General features: G+C 39.5%; 1 protein-coding gene across 1 annotated transcript in view; it reads right to left on the bottom strand.

Moving 5' to 3' along the window:
- Positions 1-26035, bottom strand: part of THADA (THADA armadillo repeat containing) — a 323536-nt gene that overhangs the window by 129247 nt on the left and 168254 nt on the right. The window contains exon 28 of the mRNA XM_019647913.1: positions 24766-24934. Coding sequence (XP_019503458.1) covers positions 24766-24934 — 169 coding nt within the window. The remainder of the gene's footprint in view (positions 1-24765; positions 24935-26035) is intronic.

Below are 26035 nucleotides of genomic sequence, written 5' to 3'. Positions count from 1 at the left end.
GAGATTTAATTTTCAATAGGATTGAAGTATGAAGGTAGGTGGAGAGAGGAGGGATCCACAACACAGTGGAGGCATTAAATGAGAAGATATAAGTTTATGCGCAATATGTCTTAATATTGGAGGAAAACGAGGCCAAGAAAGAAACCATCAAGGTTCTGGGCCGGCCGAGTGGCACATTGGTTGAGAGTTGCTTTGGGATGCCAGCTCTGAGCAGCAGGGCCCCGGTTCAGATCCCACATATGAGAGCCAGTGACGATGCACCTTCTACAGCTAAGATGGTGAACAACAGCTTGACCTGGAGCTGGGCTGCCGTGAGTGGCAGGCGACGGTGTAGGCTGCGGTGAGGCTGGCCAGCAGCTGGCATGAGCTTTCGTGGGCTGCCGTGAGCCACCATGATCGGTCGTCCAGTGGCTGGTGACCGATCTGCCTCATCCAGGAAGAGCACAATGATAATACCAACATGGGCCAGTGAAGCGACGTCCTCCACAACTAGACTGAAGAACAAAAGGACAGCAGCTAGTCTGTTCTCCTCCCCCAATAAAGTCTTTAAAAAAAAAAAAACATTAAGGTTCTCAATGAAGTTACTGTCTAATTAAAACAAGAAATTAAGATTCCCTATGTTCTACAAAAAAAAATAATAATTGTAGTTCCTCAAAAAATGAAAAATGGAATTACCATATAATCCTACAATTCCATTTCTGGGTATATAGTTAAAAGAATCGAAAGGAGGGTCTCAAAAAGATGTCATACACCCATTTAATAGCAACATTATACACAATAGCTGAAGGTGAGGTGACCCAAGTGTCCAGTGACAGATGAATAAATAAACAAACATGGCATCTATACATACAATGGAATATTATCCAGCTATAAAAAGAAAGGATGTTTTGACACATGCTGTAACATGGATAAAAGGACATTATGCCAAGAGAAATAAGCCAGTCACAAAAAAACAAATATTGTATGATTTCACTTAGTTGCGGTATCAAGAAGAGTCAAACTCATAGAAACAGAAAGTAGAATGGTGGTTGCCAGGAGTTGGGGGGAGAAATAGGGAGTCACTGGTTAATGGGTATAAAGTCTCAATTTTGCAAGATGCAAAAGTTCTGGAGATTGGTTGTACAATGTGAATTTATTAAACACTGCTTAACTGAACATTTTAAAATGGTTAAGATGGCAAACTTTATGTGTATTTTATCACAATTAAAATTTTAAAATGTTTATAAAGATTTCCTACATTCAAGTCACCAATATTCACTATTGTAATGTTGTATTCAGTATCATTTCTGGGACATGTTTTAAATTCTCTGATGACAGAGTTCCTCCATCTATTAACAAGCCTTGTGGGTGAACTGCTACACATTTACTTTATAGTACCAACTGGTATTGTGATCCTGCTTTAATGATATGCTTTCAGAATCCCATTTTGATTTCTTTTAATCCTTAAAAAAATAGCACCAGGTGCTAATTAAAAAATAGTAAAGTCTATTATTCATTAAAGGCAAGCTATAAGGTTGTACTAATGGTAGAAAAAGGAATAATTTTCAAGTGACACTGAGATACTGAATTGTATGAACGGATTGTAATAACCTGTTTTATTGCTTTTCTAGTCTCTACTACTATGGTTGTGTGTGTGTGTGTGTGTGTGTGTTGGGGGGGAGGGGGACTACCACCATAGACTAAATTCTTAGTTTAATTTTTTAAAACTTTCTCCATTGCGGACTATTTAAAAAAGCACTATGCGTACCACAGAAGCTGTGGTTGAGACTATTATTATAATCAGTATGTTATCTATCAGTCATCGTAAGGAGGTATACACTTGTGCTGAACCTTAAACTCTCCCTCCCATGCAATATCTTTCTCTTTGCTCCCAGCTAAAAATCCTCTCAACATTTCATTATCCTTTCATTATCCCCTCTCCATGTCACTTTTTTTCACCTGTTGATAACTTTTAATTTTCACTTATCTATGCTGAAACCTGTTCCAAATTTCACACACGCACCAACATCAACATCAAGATAGTCCTTTCTGCTCTTCTCCATCTTCCCAACACCTATACAAGCTAACGCCATAGGTCTGTAAACCTACTTGCTCTGATTGTCTTACTTTCTTCTCTAGATCACTATGGCAAGGACGCCTCTCCCAACTTCTCTAGGTGGCCATCTGTAAAACTGAAATACAATAATATAAACAACTTTTCCTCTGTCACTCCGGATGAGGATGTCATGAGGGCCAAGAGTTTATGTGCACTACTGACCTTGACCCTTATAAGATGTGTCGCGCACTATTATTATTGTTATCTCTGTCGTGGTTTCTCACAACTCTTACTTCATGTTCCTTCATCTTGACCACAAAACATTGTGCTACTAAACAGCTCACTCATTCTCCTGCTTCCTCCACTCCTGCCTTTGGGCAGTCTTGCCAGCTGCCCTTTAAACTTGGAAGAGTCTCCCCTTGCATCTGCCAAGATGCTATTTCAAATGCTTCCTCTTGACTCATGTTTGCCTGCCTGCTCTCCACATGAATGACCACCAGGAGCAACCTTCCTAGAGCGGAAAAAAAGGAGTGATGAAATGAAATCCAGAATACTTTTTGCCCATGAAATATATGAGCTTAGAAATTTCAAGATTCTCCTATCGCTCTTCATGGTCCTTGAACTTCAATGGCAAATTACCTAGAGATGTATAATATCCATCACGTGGCAGGGGTGGTGGTGGTGTGAATCTCTGTCATCTCCTGGACTTGACACAAAAATCACTTGTCTCTTATAGTAACTCAATTTTATACATTGAATCCCTCTCTTCCGCTCTTAACCAGTGTTGTCCAAACTTGCCTAATCAGAAGAATCACCTTATGGTACATCAAAAAGGCAGATTCTGAGGTCCTGCCTCAGATCGACACAATCAAAATCTTCAGGACAGGAACTTGGGGGATCTGTACTTTAAACAGTACCCCAGGTAACTCTTGTGTCAGGTAGGTTTGGAAACATTTGACAGCCTACCAAATCTTCCAGTTTCATTTAGTCAGATGGCCTCAGTTATTTAGGATTTAGTCATGAAAATGCTACCTACTCCAGCCGTGCTGGTAATTTGACTGTAAATGAATACTACGTGATTCTGTATTCTAATTTTTCTGTTCTAGATTTGTTGGTTATATTTCCCAAGTCATACTGCAAGATTCTGGTGATGAATTTATACTGCTTTATATCCACCAAGTGCTTAATTAGCACAATATTGAGCATTTAATTGGAACTCAATTAACACCTTACTGATTGATTGGTGCAGGCACCACCCAACTCAAAAAAAGCCTAAAAAACGTAAGTCCTGAAGCCTTGTTGAGCAGCACAGCGTCCTTTCCTCACCATTGGGTTAATGAGAGTGAGATGCAAACTTAGGGCTTATCTCTTGGCCTGAAAGAGCAAGGCAATTATCCAGGGACTTGGCCAGATTTCTAGAAACTATTGCCATGCCTTGTCTGACTGCCTAGATTTCTCCTAATAGAGATAACTTTCTTTCAGCCCTTAAGGCTTACTGCTTTGACCTTCTGTTCTTTCAACTGTCATGCTGAGGAGATCTCAGAGTTAATGATTTGCATCTGATAGTGCATCATAAAAATTCAAGTAGCAGGCAAGGACAAACAGAAACACTTCTCAGAAATGAATAGAAGTTTCATGTTAAACGCAGCGAACTTCAAGGATGCTCATTTTAAAACACACTTATTCAAAACACCAAGACCGCTCTAGATTAAAATGTAAATTAATTATATCGATAGAATTGTAGGACCCTTTCTAAAAAAGTGAAGGATCACCACTTATATAATATCCAGAAAAATAAAGCTGAGCAAACAATAGGAAGCCAATTTATTCAAGAAGTGAATATTGAAAATAAAAGTTTCAAGGGGTGTGTACCACAGCTATGTTCAATATTACATTTTCAAAAGGATGAACCTATTCTCTGTTAAATAAAAAACTTAAAATGTAAACATTTAATGGGCCATATGATGAGGTTCATCCTTGAAATCAAGCAGATTTCTAAATTAATGCACAGACCGGGCTATTTATAAACTCCGTTTTACCATCAACCTCAGCACGATGTCAACTAACAATAAACAAGTTAATGTTTTCCAGTAATCTTCACGGTGCCATTAAATTGCCAGCACTCAGGCCAAGGTAAACGTGACGGTAACAAAAGAGCTAACATCACAAAGAACAAGATTAATGAATTTACATTTTTGCTTTGAAGTGAATGCTGAAAATCATGCGCATAACACACTCCTTTCAGCTGCTGAACTTTAATTGTTCCAAATAGTCTATAGAGTGATTTGAAGGTAAAGTTTAAAAATATTGCTGTTTTTAATTAACCATAACCTTTAGTCCTTGCAGAGCTTTTTAAGGTAAAGAATATCCTCTCCATTGTCTTATAAAGTGTATAACTCTCCCAGTTATCAAACACAATTTCTAAACCCTGACCACCATTCTTAAAAGTTTTTTTAAAAAATTGATATACAACATAAAGTGCGAAACTGAAGTGTGAAGTTTGATGAGCTTTTATATATGCCTAGTTATATAGTTTCCACTTGTAATAATATAACTCGACAAATGATTCCATTACGTACGATCATTATAAATCATCACACTCGTTCTAAAAAGTACATTCTAGCATTCTTTTGCATAAGTGGTTAAATGATAAAATTCTTAACCCCCACATTTACATAGTTAACAGTAGATATTGATTGCTCATAATATAACAAGTAGCAGCATTCCCTTTTTATGGGGGCAGAGAGATGAACCTTCAGAAGTAAATAATTTGCGTCTTTATAGTAAAAAAATATATTCAGTAAGAAGATGCTCTTCATAATAATAATAAATGCTCTTCTATAAAAATGAGGATAAAAGAAGGAAAACCAAAATGTGCATCTTTTGCTACCTAGGGGAAAGAGCACTGACTCTGATTTTCAAACTCTTTGATTTTAGCATTAACTCATCCCTAAACACACTGGCTCTTCAGTAAACAACGAATTAAACCTTCACAGATTTTCCACCTACAATTGTTTTACTGTCTCTGGACTGAATCACTTCAGTCTGTTTTCCAAACCTCCACATACAATTTGGCCACTGAATTGCTAAGTCCACTATTGTTGCCCTTTCCTGGTACACTAAGAAATCACTTGTCATTTTAGCAGCTATGTTTATGTGCTAACTTTTCCCATTGTTTAAATATCTACCACCCAAGCCAGTGATGGATTATAAAACCCAGGCCTAGGATATACAACTCATCCTAGATTTCTGATGGTTGAGATAACTCATCTCTAGGTGCTGGGGTTTTGTCATCACTCATCCAAACACATTTCCCATCTTTTAACTTCCTGTTGTCACCTCCTCATAATATAAACTTCTTCCTTGGTAGGCTACGATGATGATGTGTGCTCAGCTAAAACGAATGTGTACATACCAGTGGCAAATAGCTAAGAAACAGCCAACACTTTCTGGATACAAAATAATTGGGGAAAGACCAATCTGAATTCACAAGAAATCTTTTTAAACAAAAATAATTTTTAAAGATCAGTAATATGAACTACACTAAAACAAATGACTGTCAAGTAATACTTCTGTTAAGCTAAACCTGAATAAATTCAGAAGATTCATTTGTAATGAGCATTCATGGAGGAAGGTAAATTTGTGTGCAGTCTTAATGTCAGAATTAACATTAATACTCTAAAATAGTAAACTCTAAAATAGTAAAGCTCAAATTAATGAGATTTCCTCTTGAATCTAGAAAAATCTCAGTCTTTTTAGGGAGAGTATTCTAATTAATGAACATAGTGAGAGTTGATATGGCTATTAAACCTGGAGTTCTAATGTCAGGAGTTTCTAACCACTGAGAACTTTGTACTGCAGGGTGAGAAGATACTCAAATCTCTACCAAATCAATACAGCTGATAGAGGAGCGTTTTCTACAACATGAGTTTTCTTGTTCTGCTGTGCAGCATTTCTATATTTCATGTCACCAAAAGGAAATGGGTCATCCAATTTGTATCTCAAAATGGCAGAAAGTTCAATCTCCAATGTGACAAAAGTGGAGCATTGGTCCAATACGTATTTAAAATATTCATTATATTATCCTGGAAACACTTATTTCTAATGCTACCAATAGGAAAGAGAGAAAAAGAAGAAAACATGATCATAGCCTTTGGATTGTTAAAAAAACAGCATTGTTTTAGTTCATTAATTTAACGAAACTTTATTAAGGGTTTAAAGTCAAATGCTATGTGAGTGTACAAAACAGCCATGTCCATTCTCACTACTCCTATTCAATACTACACTAGAGGGTCTGGCCAATGCAATAAGACCAGACAAGGAAATAAAGGGCATGCCAATTGGAAAAAAAGAAATAAGACTGTCTTATTCATAGAAGACATGATTATCTATCTATGCAGTAAAACTCACAGAATCTGTTACAAAAAGATACAAGAACTAATAAGTTTAGCAAGGTCTTAGAATATAAGGTCAACATATGAAAATTAACTATATTCTCTAAAGACTAGCAATGAACACTTAGAATTTGAAATTTAAAAAGCATCATTTCTAATAGTATCAAAAATATGCAGTATCTTGGGATACATCTAACAAAATATATTTAATATTCAACATCTAAGAACTGTGTAGGCTTGTATTCAGCAAATTTTTCTGTAAAGGTCCACAGAGTAAATATAACAGACTTTCTGGGTCATATGGCCTCTGTTGTAACTACTCAACTCTGGCAATATAGTCTAAAAGCAGCCATAGAAAATACATAAACAAATGGACATGGCTGTGTTCCAATAAAACTTTATTTACAAAATAGGAGGCACGATGGATTTGTCCTGTAGATCATAGTTTGCCAACCCCCGATCTAGAGGAATAAACTTAATGCATCTCCTTGTTTACTACCGATTAAGGTCCCAGGCTCAGTGAAGTTACTTGTGAACTTGCAGGTTTTTTTGGAGTAGAGATAGAAATAATTTCTGTCCACTGGAATAGATAACCCTAAAGATTTATAATCTGTTGGATGTTAAAGTGTCATATCTAATCCAGTAATCTTATTCTAACAGTCTGTTAAATTGCCAATAAATGCCCTAGTTTGTCACATGCTCTTTGAGCTGATCATAACAGCTTATTGATTTCCTTATTAATTTATGAGTTAAATCATAGCATTTATACATGTTCATTTTATATTTGCCTGAAAGTAATGATTTTACCTTTATGAAAATTATACCTTAACAATGCCAATTCTCCCTCAATTGCTCAAAAGATTCGATGCAGTAGCAATAAAAAAAAATCCAAATTTGTATTGGAAATACATTAAATCCATGTTTAAATTTAGAGAAAATTGACAACTCTCTAATATTCAGTCTGATCAAAAACATGCACTATCTTTGGAGAAAACCCAAGAGAATCAACCGAAAACACATTACTAAGGATCTTTACCAATATTTATACAAATGAGAGTTAGGTAACTATGTACAGTATAGACTCTGAAACCCTGGATCTGCCACACTCTAGCAGTGTGACTTTGGGCAAGTTACTTAGCCTCTCAGAGCTTCAGTTTCACTTTCTTGGGTTGTTATGAGGATTTAATGAATGTATGTAAGTGCAAAAAAGAGGGTTTGACACAGAGTAAGTGTAATAGAAGTGATGACTAATAAATAGTATCATTCATTACAAAGTGAATATACAGAAATCACTTTCAAAAGTGAAAACAGCACAAGTCAGGAAAAATGTAAGAAAACTACTCACAATAATAGTAGTAAGAATTATAAAAAGAGAAATATATAATCTACATGAAGAAAGCTTTAAAATATAATGCTATTGAGGAATACAAAGGACGAATGGAAAGGCATAATATGTTCTTGAATAGGACAATAGCAAATAAAGATATTATATACAGTTGATAATTTAATGTATAAATTTAATGTAATCTTAAAAATAAACATACTGATAAATGGAGGAGGTGGGGACTTGGCAAGTTGATTTAAAGTATTTAGGGTACTGAAAAAGAAAAGTAACGAAGGGGAATTAGTCTCTCACAAATTGTAAAACGTATTATAGAGCTACTCAGAGCAACTGGTGTGTAAGCAGACAAATTGTTCAACAAAACAGACTAAAAATCTAGAAAATAAGACCAGCTGCATTCTGAAATTTAGTACTCATTGACAAAGACAGGCTTTCTGTCAGGAGAAATAAAATGCATTTTCAATAAATGGATTTGGAACCCAAAAAACATGCAATAGCTCTCCATTTATTTATTTTTTATTCCCCTTGACAATGTTAGGTAATTATCATAATAGTATTTTTAAACTTATAATAATAATTACAAATGATAGTTAGCATTTATTAAGAAACTATGCCAAACAGCCATCTCTACTCCTTAGATCAACCTAGCAAATTATGTGTTATCATTATTTTACAGACGGTTAAGCTTCAGTTTAGAATTTAAGTGATTTGCCCTATGCCAAATATCTAGAAGGTGGGGAAAGTGTATGTCAAACCCAGGTCAGCCTTGATCTAAAATCTTCATCCACAGAATAATCCAGTTTGTCAATGAAACTCTAAGAATGGAGTAATGACAACAGTCCTAAATTACAAACTGCATACCAAGCAGGAACGAAGTAACTATAATAAAACACAGTATGTTCTCTTTATTATTTTTAGTTTTCAAACAGTACATACACTGGGGTCTGTGCCTTATTTATACTCTCTCATGGTAGTAGCCTGGCATTTCAGTCATTAGATGACATCCAAAGTGAATCCACCTTATACCAAATTCCTTCCAATAAAGAAGAAAGTTCAAGTGAAGCTAGAGTGAGCGTTAACATAATTTTACACTGGGGAAAATTTTGAAACTTTTTATTTTCTACGTATAAGGTTCCAATGTAGGGAACTGAAAATCCGTACGCCCAAAGAATAAAACGCTGGTTATTCTGACTTCCCTCTGCTGGGCAGTAAACCTCTTGAACTTCTGTCTATTTTTGGAAATTGAGGTATCCTTTTAATCCTGTTACAGAGCTGCTGACGGTGGTGGGTAAGACAGCAAACGAAAGTCAGCACAGGGCCTGTGCCAGTAAGGTCTCCAAGAACAGGAATAAAACAAAGCACAAGCAAGCAGAAGCATTTTGCAAGAGAATTTTGTGAAACCGGTGTCAGTGTTCACAACCCAACACAAGAAACACCACCCAACTGCCAGCCATTTCAGACTAAAAGGGGCCCCTGAAGCCGGATCAACGTTATGAAACTCCCAGAGCCAATGTTTACAGCGTGGTTAAAGTTGTACTTGTAGAAAACAGAACAGTCCTTCTCTGTCCTCTCCAAGGATTCTACACGTAACCTGCCATATTCTCTTCCACTACTTGGTGTGGATGAAGGTACAGTGCAGAAGCTGCAGGAGCTCCCTCTGTTTGTACTGTCAGGTGCAAAGACGGCTGCATACACTCCTGACAACCCTTCTTTTTTATTTTTAAAGACCCTTCTGATGTTGATTTGTTTCCTACAAGCTTGAGACAATTAAAAAATTTTTTTTAAATTTTCAATTACAGTTGACATACAATATTATAGTAGTTTCAAGTATACAGCATAGCGATTAGACATTTATATACCTTATGAAGTGATCACCCCGATCAGTCCAGCATCTATCTGATACAATACACAGTTATTAAGGACAATTTTTTTTAAATGAACATCACCTCCTCTTCAAAAATGGTCTCTATTTATCTCAATGCATTTCAAAATTCCCTTTGATTCTAAAGCTGAAAACACACAGAACGAATGTCCTTTCCCCAAAATGAATCGGGTAATAGGGGTTTACTGAAATGCCCCAGCCAATGATAAAAATCCATATTCTAAACATTCAGTCTCAGGTACATGTTAGATGAATGAAGCCTAATTCTATCCCACCTAGAAGCCAAACAACCAGCACCTACTGTGGGTCAACAGCGAGGACTTTGCTGCTACTTTCCAGATACAAGGCCCAGATATCACACTTGGAGGAAGTCAGAGATCAGTAATTACTGACATTCAGAAGAGCCCTTTCAGAGGCTCCGGTGATCTAGATACACACAGCATGCGTACCTCTACCCATCACTACTCTATGAGAAAGAAAACCAGTGCTCATAAGTCAGAAGACTAGAAAGTAGGGTGTACTAGAGTTAAGTTTAGATGTACCAAAAAGTGGTAAAGATGGTACAGAAAGTTTCTGTGCATCCTTCACCCAGCTCCCCCATCGTTACCATCCTACATTACTGTTAACTAAACTCCATACACTTTATTCAGATTTCACTCGTTGTCGCCTAATGTCTTTTGTCTGTTCTAGGAGCTCATCTAGGTCGCCACATTACATGTAGTTGTCATGTCTACTTAGGCTCCTCTGGTCTGTTACAATTTCACATATCTTTTTTCTTGTTTTTGATGACCTTAACTGTTTTGAGGAGTGCTGGTCAGATATTTTGTAGGAAGTCTATCAATTGAAGTTTGTCTGATTTTTTTGTTTTTTTTGCTTAGACTAGGATTATGAGTTTTGGGGAGGAAGCCCACAGGTGACAGGTTATTCTCATCATGTCATAACAAGGGTCCATGCCATCACCATGACTTATCACTGTTGATGTTAGTTTGGCCTTGATCCCATAGCCCAGAGGTGGTGTGAGCCAGGTTTCTCCACTGTAGAGTGTTATTCTTCCTCCCTCTTTCCCTGCTCTGCAGACGCAAGTCACTAGGTGCAGCCCACACTCAAGGGATGAGGGGAGGGAAGTCAAGCTTTACTTTCTATAGGAGGCACAGGGGCATCTACATAAATTATTTGGAATCCTTCTGCATGGAAGATCTGTCTCTTCGCCCTCATTTATTTGTTCAATCATCTATTTATTTACATCAGTATGGATATTTATTTTATGCTTTGGGTCACAGGCCCACTACAGCATCCTAGGAAAGGCTTATTTGGACTAGAACTTCTTAAACTTTAATGAGCACATGAGCTGAAGGGGGCATCTAGTGGAACTACAGACCCCGACTCAGCAGGTGTGGGGAGGCCCAGGTTCCGCATTTCTAACCAGCTCCAGGTGATGCCAATGCTGCGGGCCTGGCACCGTGCTGCATGAGTGACAGGGCTCTCTGGACTGTGCTGGATCTCCTCTGGGAATGTGCGCTCACTACACCCCACAGCAACCACTCCACCTCTGAAGGGTCATTTGGGAAAGAAAAAGTCAAATGAAAATGTTTTCAACCCTCAAATCAATCCCAAAAGACCTCTAAATATTTGCTTGAATACAAACTCGAAGGCAGGCTTTTTGGTATTATTATTTTTTTAAATTTGTTTTAAACACAATTGTAGATTTTTTTTTTTTTTTTAGGCCTTCATGACCGCTCCCAGCCCAGCCTTTAACACACACACTGGCCACCTTTACTTTCTCTCTTATGAATATGAAAATGACTCAACTCATTGTGATCGATGTGGCAGTATCTAAGATAGAACTTCTAAAATGGATAGACAGCTGGGAATTGTGCATATCTACTGATTCCATGCTTTCCTTCAGGGGGGAGAAAGAGTAAAAATTAGAAAGACAACAAGGAAGGGAAAGCTAGGACAAAGGAAGATTAACAAAGGAAATCATACATTGAGCCAGAATATATCCAGTGGTTCTTGAAGACACATTTTGCAAAACGATGTGGTCTTCCTTCTTTAAGGAGGCCCAGGAGATCTCAGGGAGGAGTGGGGAGCTTGAGCAAGAGCCTCACCATTGCTTAGAGGTTACAGGCTAAACAGGGCACCGGTCCTGATGTCAGAAAGCGACCCCCTCAGGCCTTCTGATTTGGTGAGCATGGATTACACTGCATCTCTAATTCACTATCACAGTTTCCTTTCAAGAAGAGGGCTCAAATTTCTGGCACATTAATTCTAAATGCACACACACACACGAGTGTATGTTTAATCATAAATTTTAACATAAATCACTGCCCTGTATCTCTCTTCTCTAAATAAACATCTGAAAATCAAACCTGGTGACTAAAGTTTCTCTCAAATAGACTGATTAATGAGTACAGCTTTTCAGTATAAAAAAAAACAGTTTGTTAATCGGGCTAGTAAATGTCTCACATGCTTGAAAAAAATCAATTATAAAACAGGAAACTGAAACTGCATTTTGGAAACATGTTAGATATAAAAATTACTGTATATCCTATAATCCAAGAAGAAAGGAAAGGCATAAAGTCTATTTGCTATAAACTAACTTATACTTACAAGCAAAACCTGTCTTACCATCTACATGAAATAACACTTTTTAAAGGCTTAAGTAATGAATCAGGGGGAAAAAATGTCCAACAGCACATTTAAGATGTTAATTATATTGATCTCTTTGAAGATTAACAAAGGTGATGGAATTTTCTGGCACTTATAAACTGTACAAAGTCACCATTTAAAAAAAGAAAATGTTAAATCTATTTGATATAAAAATAACGCCAACCAATTTAGTCCCGTTTGGAAATACAAATTCTCAGGAAGTTAGTGAAAAACGTCCCCCTCACCAGAAATTTTACTTTATTAAGATTAAAAAGGCATCCAAATAGGAGAATGCCCAAGATCCTAATGAAAATAGAGGATTCCCTTTTCAATATAAACATAAGTCCAATACTAAAGCATCTGACACTTGTACATATCTAACAACCGCTCCAGTGTGCCATTAATTCAAGTGCATAACGCACACCCCTCCATTAATAAGACAAATAAGTGGAGGATGAAGCAGGAAGGCAATAATCTACCTTCATTTGGTGAAAGAAGTGAACATATGGAGACTCAGACTTGCTGGGAATCCCCAGCAGCGTGCTGCACTCGGGGTGATCAAGGACGCCATCTGCACACAGAGGTCACAACCAATGAGGTTTCAAAGGCCCGCTTCCCGCCCAAAGAACAGTCCCCGACCACTCTCTTCTGCAGACAGAATATCTGGCCATTAGAATCACTCTGTTTTAATTTGTTTATTTTTCACAATGATCCCCAGAAAGCTATTTGTTTCTCCATTTTACAGAGAAGGGAATGAAGGCTAAGAAATCTAGGTGGACAGTGGAGTTGGCATTTGAACCCAGATAGTCTTACGCCAGAGCCTATCTACGTTATAACAGAACTACTAATTGGAAAAAGCAACACAGATGACACACAAAAGCAAAAATGAAACCGAACAATCTAAAAGCAAAGGTTGGGAGTATGAGACACGGGTGGGAGGAGGGGGCCCAGGGCAGCCAGGAAGTCAGGATGCTTGGCACTGCTCTAGGAGCTGGATGCACACACGATTTTGTTGAATAAATGCATTATTATCTGAGGGTCTAGTGGAACACAGGAACAGACAAGGCAGAATAAGAAAGGCATTTATATGAACAACTGTATGCAAACAAATTGAACAACCTAAAAGAAATGAAAAAATCCCAGAATATGACTAGAAACCTACCAAGACTGAATGAGGAATAGAAAATCTAAACAGATCAATAATAAATAAGAAAACTGAGTAAGAATAAAAAACCTCCCCAAAAGAAAAGCCCAGAACAGATGGATTCACTGGTGAATTGTACCAAAAGTTCAAAGAATTAATGCCAGTCCTTCTCAAACTCTTCCAAAAAACTGAAGAGGAAGGAACACTCCCAAATTTATTTTACAAGGCCAGCATTACCCTGATAAGAACACTACAAGAAAAAAACAAACAAACTACAGGCCAATATCCCTGATGAGTATAGATGCAAAAATACTAGCAAATCAAATTCAACAGCAATTCAAGTGGGATTTATCCCTGGGATGCAAAAATGGTTCAACATGTACAAATTAATAGATGTGATATATCACATTAATAGAATGGAAGATAAAAATCATATGATCATCTAAACAGATGAGTAAGGAAGAGGGGGAAAGGGGAGGAAGACAAAGAGGAGAGGAAGGAGGAGGCAGAAGAGTGAAAAAGAAGAGGGGGAAGAGGGAGAAACAGAAGGGGAGGGGTGTGAGTTGGGGAGGGGAAGTGGTGGGGCAGAGGAGTATTTCCTTTGAGTGATGTATTCCCTTCTTCTTATGCACAGCTCATCATAGCCTGCAGAACTATAATTTGTTCATGGGTCAGGAATGGTTTCTCTCGCGGTCACTGGGCTCTAAAAGAGCTGTGTCACACCTTGCCCACACAGGATCATGGAGAAACTCCACAGGTACCATGGAACAAAGGTTCTCAACCAGGGGCGATTCTGTCCTCCAGGGACATGTGGAAATGTCTGGGTACTACAGGCGTCTGTTGGGGAGATGCTACCAAATATATTACAATGTGCACTACAGTGCCCACAACAAAAAATTACCAGGTCCCAAACACCAATAGTGCTGAGGTTGAGAGACCCACCATGGTAGGACAGGGTGGAAGGGATAGAGATACACAGTACAGAGAAATATAAGTATGTCATGAACAATAATATGGTTCAAAATAGAAAGACTTTTATTACCTATTTAAACTTTCTTTAGGCCCATGGGCTTGTTTTATTGCAGGCTTCTAGGGTGGCTGCCAAATTGTCTGGCTATACTCAACCCCAGTGCTTTTAAACAGCTGACTGAGTCCTTCGTCACTGAAATATGTTGGGTGCTCTAAATACATCCAAAGGCGATGCAGCAAGTACATATGCTCTGCAATCTCAAAAACGCTTCCCCCATAAAAACAGAGAGGTATTACTTTTGGCCTATGAGGTTGGCAGATATAGAAACAAACAACAAATAGTGCTGTTTTCATGGCTGGAGACCCATGAAACAAAGCGCATCTCATAATGGGACCACATACCATCAGATATTTTATAAGAATTCTGGGAAACAATAGGAGCCTGCTAGTGTGTCCACAGTGTGATGTTTTGTTTTGTTGTGTTTTTAAAGTACACTCGGATTTATCTTCAGTCATAAAAAGTCTCAAACAATGAGGTTGGGGGTGGTGGTTTAGAAAGCGGGTCTTCCAAGATGAAAAATGAACTCGGAAAAGTGCTAGATTAATCTATCTAGGAGGATCCTATATCTCCCTTTCACATTATGAACTTCAAATTTCCCCCTTGGCATGGTAAAAGACTCCTTTGTCTGGGACAGCCTGACAGTGTTCCTTCCCTGATTCATCAGGTTTCTGATGAGGTCTGAGGGAGGGAGTGTAATTCAACACAAAACAGGTGCAAGGAATAACAACCTGATAGGCAGGAACTCAACCCTTACAAAACAGAGCTAATTTCAGCTCTTATAATCTTTAATATGATCTACAAGAAGGTAGAGAACACACTGACTGATCAGAGAGGAGCCTCTCCTGGGAGCAGGCTGACACGTCAAGTCAAAATTGCTGAAAATGGACTTATTGCTCTCTTTTATGCACACACTCACACATCAGTAGGAATCCTCACATTTTTTACAGTATTATAATTTCAATGTACATTAATTTTTCTAAATCATGGCTTTCTTAAACTCAAAATCTTCCATGTACCATCTGCATCAGTGGTCTTCATATTCTGGATCGTGCACCCCTAGCAGGGGTGGTGGTGGTGGCAGTGGTGGCAGCTGCGGCAGCAAGGAATAATAACAGCAGCTGGCATTTACTGAGCACCTACTATATGCCTTGGTGAGTGCTAGCCATGTATAAATTCATTTAATCCTCACAACCAACCTATGAGGTATTTTTATCTTCCCATATACAGAGGGAGTCGCGGAGGCACAGAAATCAACTCGCCCAAAATAACACAGCTAGCAAGCGGCAGAGCTGGCAGCTAGATGGAAACAAGCCAGTTCCATCTATGCTCTTACCACATGGAATGACCTCTTTGAGCGCATGCTCCCAGCTCGTATATACATATATTAATGAATTATATACTACCCTGTTAATATGCTATGTACATCATACAGCAGATATAAAATAATAGTTTAGAGGGCGAGAGAAAAAGAAATAACATGCCAACATACTCTTCATGCGTTATGGTCTTGCACACCACACTTTGATGGCTGCAGGTCTACAGCATCCAAACGGCCTGGCCTGGACCTTGTGGTCTCTCGTGTGCTGACCTGTGGCCACCTTGACAATTACATGTCCCATCTGTTCCCCAGCACACTCCTGGACCCAACAGGCTGGTGTACTCACTGTCCCCTGCAAACGCCTTCTGCACGCTTCCCCTGTGGCTTGGTTCACATCAAGTCCCTTGTCTCAACAGCAGGAAACTACTTTAAAGGTTTATCTCAAGACCCAGTGTCCCCACGAAGCTTTCTCCTTTCCTCTCAGAGGTGTGCTCTCAGTCACTTCCTGGCACACACCACACAGCCAGTTATTTCTGTGTAATTGTTTGTGGTATGGTAGACTTGTTTTCCATGGCAGCTCGTAAGCCTCTTGAGGGCAGAGAACCTGTTATATATTAACTTTTCTTTGTATTCTCCATGGTACCAGGCATAGTATTATACACTTGATAATCACTCCATAACTATTTGCTAAATAAAAGAATACATAAACATTCTCCACATGTACTCCACATCTCTAAGGTCCAGGTACAGACAGTTAGGTAAACACCATCCTGGAAAGCATGGGAGGTGATGTGATGAATACTTTCCTCTTTGTCTAGGCCTGTGGGGACCATAACAGACTGACATGACTCACTGTGCTTCTACAGGGAAAGGATTTCACACAGTCCCCAGTAATCTCCATGTCTAGCACGGGGACAGTACAGAGCATACGAGTTTCTAGAGTAATGGCGTCCCTCCTGGCCTTGTTTATCCACTACCACTGACTCTGCTGGCACTTCTCCATGGCTAAAGGCCGTCTCGAACATACAGACACGCATAACCAACTCGATTTCAGGAGAAAAGATGTGTACTCTTCATAAAAAAAAAGTTTTTCCTTGTCTTTTGGTGGGATTTGCTCAAAGGTTATCTTTTCAACAATGACTATTCTGACACCTTTATTTAATACTGCCACCTGCCCCTTCTTACCAATTTCCGATCCCCCTGTCCTACTCCACTTGTCCTTTTTGTCCACAGCAATTATTACCTTCTAATAAATAGTGCAATTTACTTATTTATTATAATTGTCATAATAAATGTGAACAAATTTTATTATAATATCACTTACTATTGCCTGTCTCCCTGCCTCTAGAATGTAAGCCATGTGAGGGCAATGATCTTTGAGAGCAAAGGTCTGTCTTTTGCTCCCTAATGTATTCTTAGCACCTGAAACAGTATTGGGCTATTGGTGCTCAGTCAATAGCTGACAAATCAACAAATAGACAGTGTCAATTTCCATTTTATCCCACACCTTGAAGGCCCTAGAGTCACTCTTGCCTGAGAATGTTCTTCCCCTCATCCAGAGAAGTAGTACAGTGTAGTGGTTAACTGTACAAGCTTGAAAGCTTTGAATCTCAGCTCCACTTTTGACCACTTCTTGCATAACTTAAGTCAAATCTCATCCTGTCTCATCTTCACTTTTCTCATGAGTACAATGGGAATTATTCCAGAAGAGGCTCCACAGGCACTCAAAACACACACACACACACACACACACACACACACACACACACACACACACAAAAAAATGTATACACATTTTAAGAAAGGAAAACTGTATTAGAATTGTAATACTCAATATATACCGGTAACAAAAGATGAAAGAAGTCACGTTGGACTTCTGCAATTACAAGAGGTGCTCAGTGTGGTTACCATTAGCATCCAGACACTTCTGATTATGGCAAACTACTGCTTAAGCAACACTGACCAAAGTGTCCGCTTCTATACATTTTTTTGGTACCCCTGGTATATACATACATATATACATACACATATTCTTTTCACCATGATTTTCCCTACTCTAATCCTGAACATTAAGGTAACAAAAGCCTGGGGATACATCAATTGACAAATCTCTAAATTCCACATACCCTTGACTGACACATGGGTTCAGAGCATGACAGACAGCAGCAGTGACACTGACATGCACTGCAGTCCATGCTTCGGACCTGGCAGCTAAAAGCTGTCTTCCACGCCCAGCGAAAGCTCCCTAAGTAACACACCCAATAAAAGCCTCTCGATATTTATAAGGAAAAGATTAACTCATCTTCAAAAGTAGCATTTTAATTAAAAATGACTTTTCTGGGCTTATATCCAGAAAGGAATATATTGCCAAAAGGTAAGATTTAACAAGGTTCAGTTCTTTCTTTCTTTTTTTTTTTAAAGAGTTCAGCGCACCCCAATTCTAATCATGTCAAAGCACACATATAAAATAATCTTTCTTTGGCATTCTGGGATAAACAGATACTTGCTATGCTCAGCTGCAGGTGACTGCTTGGGTCTCTAGCCCCGCTAGGGCCCGAGAGCTGAAGGAATCAATAGACACTTGGTACATGTATAGCCAGGCCATTGAAGAAGCTCTGCATTAGCCCTTTTGGACTGGGGACCTTCCAATCACGTAGATTTTTCTCCTCTCACACGAACACAAGGCCTCAGAAAGAAAAAGTGAATCTGGCCACTCGTCACAAGAATGAGCATTTTCTTTATGAGTCATTTCAGAAAAAAAAAGCATACTGACCAGAAATCCATTTACAACTTACAGCGTCAGCATAATTTCATGCTTTTGTTTTTCATTTTCCATTTTGAAATTATATTTTCTGTGTGTAAAATAAACAACAGTGGAGATAGGGCAACCTTAGGACACCAAATGGAGACTGTCAAGTAATGTGCCATTTCTGGAAAGCTTGTGTATTCCACTTTATGTTTCACAGTTTTATACTTTTAAGAAACAGGAAAAAGATAGTGAAATTCTTTAAGCATAAGTGTGGCCATATCAGTATGGTCATTTATTTATTTATTTATTTGTTTGTTTTTAAAATTTTATTGGGGACCTGGGGGAGAGGACCAGCCAAGTTGTTCTTCAGTCTTCGTTGTGGAGGGCACCAGTTGCCATCTGGCTTCCCATCGGCAGCTCGTGGCCTCTAAGCTCAAGGTGCTGTGTTCAGTCTTAGTTGCGGGAGGGCGTAGCCCCCACTGAACAGGCAGTCTTGTTGTTACACCAGCTGAGCCATCCCGCCATCTGCTGGCAGCTCAGCGACAGCTCAGCTCGGGCGCAGCATCACTGGCCCATGTGAGAATCGAACCAGTGGCCCTGTTGCTCAGAGCTCGCGCTCTTAAGCTAACTCTTAACCAACTGAGCCACTCGGCCCCGGTCACATTTTTAAAAGATGGAATTGATAATTCTTTTAAATTATATTTAATCCTAAATTTTGGTGCAACGGTAGTAGTAAAATATTTTTTTTTCCCCTAAAGACATTCGTTTTCCTTATTTAGGAAACCCAGTAGAATTCCTACTTAAGGCCACCTCTATTACTGATTTTCTCTTTGCTTTCAGTGCTTCTCTCTGTAGCAGAGAGTGAAGAATGGTTGGTCTTATCCCTGATTCTTGACCAGTGATTCCTTCAGACAACTTAGCTGGCTGACCTGGCCTACCTTTGTTTCTTTCCTGGTTTTCTATTTTTCTTTTCCACAAAGATAGTACGAAGCTCTATCTGTTTTTCTTGTCATGGTGTCCCTGGAAGCACAGCACTCCTATTCCCACCCCTATAAAGACCCTAACTCAGCCCTAACAGGGCGTGTGTCAGGGTGTATCAGCTCAAGCAGAAATGATCTCAGTTTCAGCTTCCTTTTGTGCCTGGTGCCCTGTGTGGTGGCTTCAGATTTTTGCCTCATCTTCATTTGTGTTAGTCATATGCTTCCTGGTCCCTCAGGGTTCAGCTGGCTCACTTACTTGGTTTCTAACCCACAAATCCTCACACTGGGAGTTTACGACCCTTAAAGATAAACTCCTGTTCTCACCTGTGCCTGGGCCAGGGTAAGCATATCACAGTGCATGCTGACTAGAGTTCAATCCTGACCACTTTTTCTTGGTCCCATCAGCTCCCAGGCCTAGGATCTATAATTTTCTATGGTTGCCCATGTTTTAGAAGTTCTGTCAGCCCCTTAGGGATGACGGAAGGTGTGGTAACTGCGAACTTGGCTATAACCTAGGTCCCAAGGGAGGATTCTTTATTCCTAGGTTAAAAGCACTAAATGGAAGACCAAAGAGAAATGGTGAGAAAGAGATGAGCGGAGGCAGGGAAGGTACAATGAGTACTTTTAAAAGTCTTTTACAGGGCCGGCCGAGTGGCTCAGTTGGTTAAGAGCTCGTTCAAGAGTTTGAGCTCTGAGCAACAGCAGTTCGAGTCCCAGCCCGAGCTGAGCAGCCGCTGAGCTGCCAACAGGTGGCAGGATGGTTCAGCTAAAAAAAAAAAAAAAAAGTATTTTACCACTTGTAGCTTCTCTGGGTTTCACTGACTTCCGCTGTCCCTCTGTAAAATACTGATGGACTTCCTTTGTTTCCAGTGTTGTATCATATCAAATTAGATTTAAGGAGAGAAGATGGACTCTTGGTTTGGTTTCCCTGGGCATGAAAGGGTGTTATTCATATCAACTATCAGAGAGGCCGCAAGCTTTAAAGAGAAAAACGAGCACAGGCTTCAGAGTTTAGTATTTTCTCTCTGCCCCGACGTCCTCTGTGACTTTACACAAGGCCCTCTCTCAGGCTTACTTTAATTTCCTCGCCAGAGACCAGGGTTGGGGAGGGTGGGGGTGGCAGGAATAGCACCTTCCTTGCTGGGTGGCTGTGAGTATTAATGAAATCACATATGCAATTCACGTGGAACGCAGGAGGTGCTCAGAGTGTTCATTTTACGTCTCCTATGGCAAACTTTCCAAATGCGTGGGCCTAGGCTGTCTGAAGTCCATCCCTGGCTAATATTTCATGTCAGCCCAAGTATGCAGCACTGCTGCTCAGCTCCACAGCCAGAAAAGTGGAATTTTTCTGACTCAGAATTCTAAAAGTGCAGAAATCGAGGCTCCAAACTTGGAGGGAATAAAATAATTAAAGAAGTGTTCAACAGGTTCTGCTGGTAAAAACTGAGAACGTTTAATACCAGCATAGGGATGTGTAGCGATGTGGTGATTAGTTGGATTAACGGAAAAAAAAGGAATACCTTTGCCTAGAATGTTCAGATAAAATGCACAAGTGATTTTTCTGCTTTAAAGCAGAAGGTAAACTGCCTCAACCTACCCACTTTACCTTACCCATATAAAAGAGCTTAATTAAAGAAAGAGCAGGGATCACCTTTTTATGTTTACACCATCAGAAAAAATAACCAAAACAGACAGGAAATGAAAAAACTCAAAATTCAAACTTTTCCTTCAAATGGTTATATTTCTTTATGAAACACCAAAGGGTGAGTTAAATACCCTAGAATCAGAATAAATCTTTCCTCATGACTGTTGGCCAAAATCTTCCTCAATACAAGAGAACTTTGTTGGACTCCAGTGTGATTTCTTGGGAGTGATAAGAAACCTCGTAAAAATCTTAAGTCCCCAACATGCAGAATTTTGGCAACAAAAACAGACGGATAATTCTATTTAAAAGACAGGGTAGCCCTGCCAGTGTTGTTCCCAAGTGAGGTAATGTCCATGGCTCTTATCTAGCCTTTATTGAGATTTAATATGATTTACCAGGGGCTCTTGTGAACCTACTGCATAATCTCACCTTTTCTGATGGGCATTACTTCCATCCATTTCAGCATCACAACTATGAACCTCTGGTTTTTAAAATGATTAAGAAATGAATCCCACATGTTCTTTCTTTCTTTCTTTCTTTTTTTCTGCATGTCCTATCATTTGAGTCTTTCTTCCATGGTCCCAGAAAATTCAGAGATCAGCATATTTCTCTCTTTTTTTTTTTAAGCTTATTTCTCATTGTTAAGGTATACTATAGAAATACTTCTGAGGTTGGATATATTTATGTAAACAGTTTTCAAAGAAGTCAAAATGTATAATTCAAGAAAACGTTCTGTGAAAGAATTGCCTTTCTGATTACAAAATGATTTCCTGCTTTTGAAAAAAACGACAATTTTCTATTTACTTAGCTGGCTCTGAAAGTCCCATGGAGATTATCATTCCTTTCAATCCCTACCATCTCTTTTCCAGGTGCAGGCGTTTTACTGATTTCAAAGGTAGCTTTATATGGAGAAGGAATCTATAAGCTGTAGAGTAGGAGAAAAAGGGCCCTCCCAATCTTAACCCCTTATGTTTTCCCATAAAGAACAACAGGGTGGAACAGAACTATTACAACACAGATGAGACATGCGAATGGACATGACAGAAAGATTTTCACATGCCTTTGACTGTGTTTTTTCAACCAGGGTATAAACCAACCTTGGTAAAGACAGGAATCTGTTTGACAAACATGAACACAATACCCACCACCCAGACTGGTGTTGTTTTTCTTTTTTCCAACAAGCCCTTCATCTCTCAGGAACAACAGCAACAGCCACAACCACCCCAGAGTAATAGGGTTTTTACCTTCCCATATTGTTTCACATTTTATGTGGCAGAAAAAGTAAATGTGAGAATATCAAAGGGAGCCCAGAGACAGAGCAAATGGTCATGTTTTGTTGCTGTGCAGACTGGTAAAACTTAAGCCAGGCCCGTTAGTGGTGTGTGGGGGAAACTCGGCCGGGAGGCCCATTTGTACGACTAGTAAAAGAGCCAAAGAAGCAATTCCAACCTCACCACTTCTGACAAAGTTCAGCCAAGAGTGTATTATTTTCAATAAAGAAGATCTGATGGCTGATCCCCGCCTTGACGATCTGAGCCTTCTTTCTAACTCAGATGCACAGTCAATGGATCTCTTTGAAAAGCGTGTTCTGCATTACTCATTATTGCCAGCCCCTTCCCTTCAGAGATGCAGCAGGCTGACAGAATCAAGAGATCTAGCTTGTATGGGCCTCAGGGTCCCATCTTTAAAACCAAGATAATAACCCCTGATCCTCTCTTCCTGACAGGGATATAGTGAGGACTAAGGGAAAGGGAGATGAGTGCTCAAGAGTCTGTAGTGAAGAAAGTACCAAAGATCCATAAGGCACATAACATAGACCAGAGGACGTGGTCTGGGAGGCTTCGGGGCCGCATCATCTTTTTTAGGAGGTCTATAAGATTAAGCTATTTTCAAAATGATACTAAGACATTACTTTCCTCTTTTATTTTCATTCTCTCACAAGTGTACAGTGGAGTTTGCAGAGGCTACAAGGTATAAGATGATGCCATCACTCTAATGACTAATGGAATGTGTGCTTGTGAGATCTTGCGTTTTAAGATTTTCTGTTTCAGTTTCTAATGAACTATTAATAGACAAAAGCTCTTTGGGATCCTCAACGACTTGTAAGAGGGTAAAGGGGCCCTGAGACCAGCCTGAGCGCTGCCAACCTAGAACTTCAGTCCCACCCAAACTTGCATTCCCAGATGGGCTGACTTCTCACCCACCCTGAGCCTTTCTATAAGTTGTCCCATTGGCACGGGAGACTCTTTTCCTCCCTTCACGTGGCTAACTTCTTCTGCTCTCTGCTTAGATGTCACGTTCTCTGGGAAGCTTTCCCTGACTTCCCCAAGACCAGTCAGGTGGCCCTGCTATGCGCTCTTCTGGCCCTTAGCACACCACATGGTGAGAGCCCATTTCTTGGTCTATTTTGTCCTCGGCTCCTTCAATGTAAGAACTGACTTGTCATTGCTTTCACTGTGACACAGTAATATGGTAGGAGGCATTCAGCAAATACTTGTTGAATATCAAAACAACCAAGAAAGGAAGGCAAGAAGATAGGTCTAATTCCCTCCCCCAGAGGGAATTAGTTACTAAAAATATTAGTTTTCATTATAGTACAGGCTCATTAAAACTGTTAATAATAACAATAATAACTATTTCTATCCCTATATCTTATGTACCAGGTACTATCCTAAGCATTCTAAGCACTTTCTATGCATTAATTCATTTAGTCTTCACAAAATCCCGATGAGGCATACACTACCATTATTTTCATTTCAAAAACCAAGACACAGATGTACAGGTAGTGAGTGTTGGGTCTCGGACTGACACCCAGACAGTCTAGCTCCAGAGTCCCATGTTGTTAACCACTCTCCCCACTGCCTTACATGTCAGCAGTGTAGACCCCAAGCTTATAACATATATTGGGATCTCAAAGCCATCTCTCAACTGTGCTCACAAATCAGAAACATGACCTGATATTTAAAGCCCACTCCCAGCCCCGCCCCATGGTGAGAGACCACATCAGACCTTCTCAGATCTCCTCACCAATTCCACCTGTCCCCAAGTTTATAGCTAGGAGTTAAAGGGAGTTTCAATAAGAAGTCAATTTTTTCAAAAACAAAAAGTCTCCTTTATAGTGCAGAGAAAACTGAAAAGTAGGTTTGCTATTTCCACGTACTATGGTACTGTTTTGCAGAGCATACTCCCTGATAGGCATGAGTAACTCCCCTTGTGCTTCTTGGGCTAACCTCTCGTTCAAGAAACACTCACAATTTAACTCTGAACAGGGAGTGGCTTAGAATGTTCTGCAGGCATACTTGATGGAAAAGACAAAGTTTTACCTGGTTCAGAGAGGTAAGTACAAATGGGAAAGCATGATGTAGAAAACAGGATTTAAAGCAGCAGATGATCTGGGAGAATCACAGTGTAACGCTGTATTCATGAATATAATGAAAAAAATACACCTAGGAAATACCTGTTCTTTCAGCAATATAAAAAGTTTTTTGGATAAAATGAAAAGTGTGTGCATCAAATCGTTACCTGCTAACAGTACCTGAGCAACCAAAGTTCAATCCTTGGTGTTTGACAGAAGTCACACAAAGTAACTTTATTTACCTGGAGAAGTGTCCCATGAATATGGTTTTGCCGGAAACACTGGTCAGTGCAGTTGGGGAGTTTGGCCAACAGAGCTCGGATGGTGTCAGGGATTTCGTCTTTCATAACAAATGGGACCAAGGCACGAGCTGCCATTTCACGGGAGCGGTAGACAGGTGAGCAGCCACATCTGGGAAGAAACAGAAAGACAAGACCATTCAATCCTCACTTCTACATCTGTGCCTTTGATGATCTATATAGTTCTGGATGCGACATCAAAGCTGAGGGGGTTTTAGCAAGTTGCTCTTTATTCCAAATGATTTTTTTTATAATTCCCTCATTCCAAATGGTGTGTGTGTGTGTGTGTGTGTGTGTGTGTGTGTGTGTGTGTTTGCATTAGTTCCAAAGGTGACTTTGCTTTTCTTATAAATACCATTAACATCTATGATTCTATCACAGGGATAAATGCAGATAGGCTTTGAGAATAAGACAATAAATAGGCAAAAATGGCTTACACCTCAACAATCAACCAACCATTTATTGGGCACTCATAAGGAACAAAAGCACCATGAGAAGAGCCATGAGAAACAAGACCGTCAGTGCTGCCTTTGAGGAGCCTATACTCTCTGGTTGGCAAGATGAGAAGCACATTTGAGAAGATGACCAAAAGCACAAGAGAGTACTGGAAAAATGATAAGCAAGTGATCTTAACATTATGGCTACCGAAGGATAAAACTTTACTTGTGGTTCTGAGAAGGATGGAACTCCGGAAAGCAAGCATAATTCAAGTAACGCCAAAAGAAACAAGGCAGTTGTTTCAACCAGGGACAGGGGTGTAAAGCAAGAGTAGAAATGCTCAAGGTGCAGGTAGATGTGTCTGCTTGAAGTAGTGGCTCTTGCATAACAGTGGAGCCTAAGGCTGAGAAGTGGGTCAGCCATAAATGGTAGACAACATGATCTGAACCCACTGTCAAGAGAACAAGAGATGGACCCTCAGGTCACCAAATCCTTGCCTCTGGGCTAACTCACACCCAAAGAGCTCAAAGAGAAGCCAGTTCTCAAATAAGTCAACGTCATGGACAAGGGGTATTTTGAGATTCTACACAGGTCATTGGAAAGGCATGTCCTCATCTAAGGGCCTGTTGACTTTGTAAACACTCAGGACCTGAGAGTCCACAACCATTTTGCTGAAACTGTGCACCTGAGAGCCTTCACAGATATAGTATTATTTGAGAGGAAAGTCCAATATGGTAAGTCCTAGCTTAAATAAGTTATTGACTAGAACTCTCAA

The sequence above is a fragment of the Hipposideros armiger genome, unplaced genomic scaffold (genome assembly GCF_001890085.2).
Source record: "Hipposideros armiger isolate ML-2016 unplaced genomic scaffold, ASM189008v1 scaffold_118, whole genome shotgun sequence".
NCBI lineage: Eukaryota > Metazoa > Chordata > Mammalia > Chiroptera > Hipposideridae > Hipposideros > Hipposideros armiger.
The sequence above is the reverse complement of the archived record's forward strand: the minus strand, read 5'-3'. Positions and strand labels throughout refer to the sequence as shown.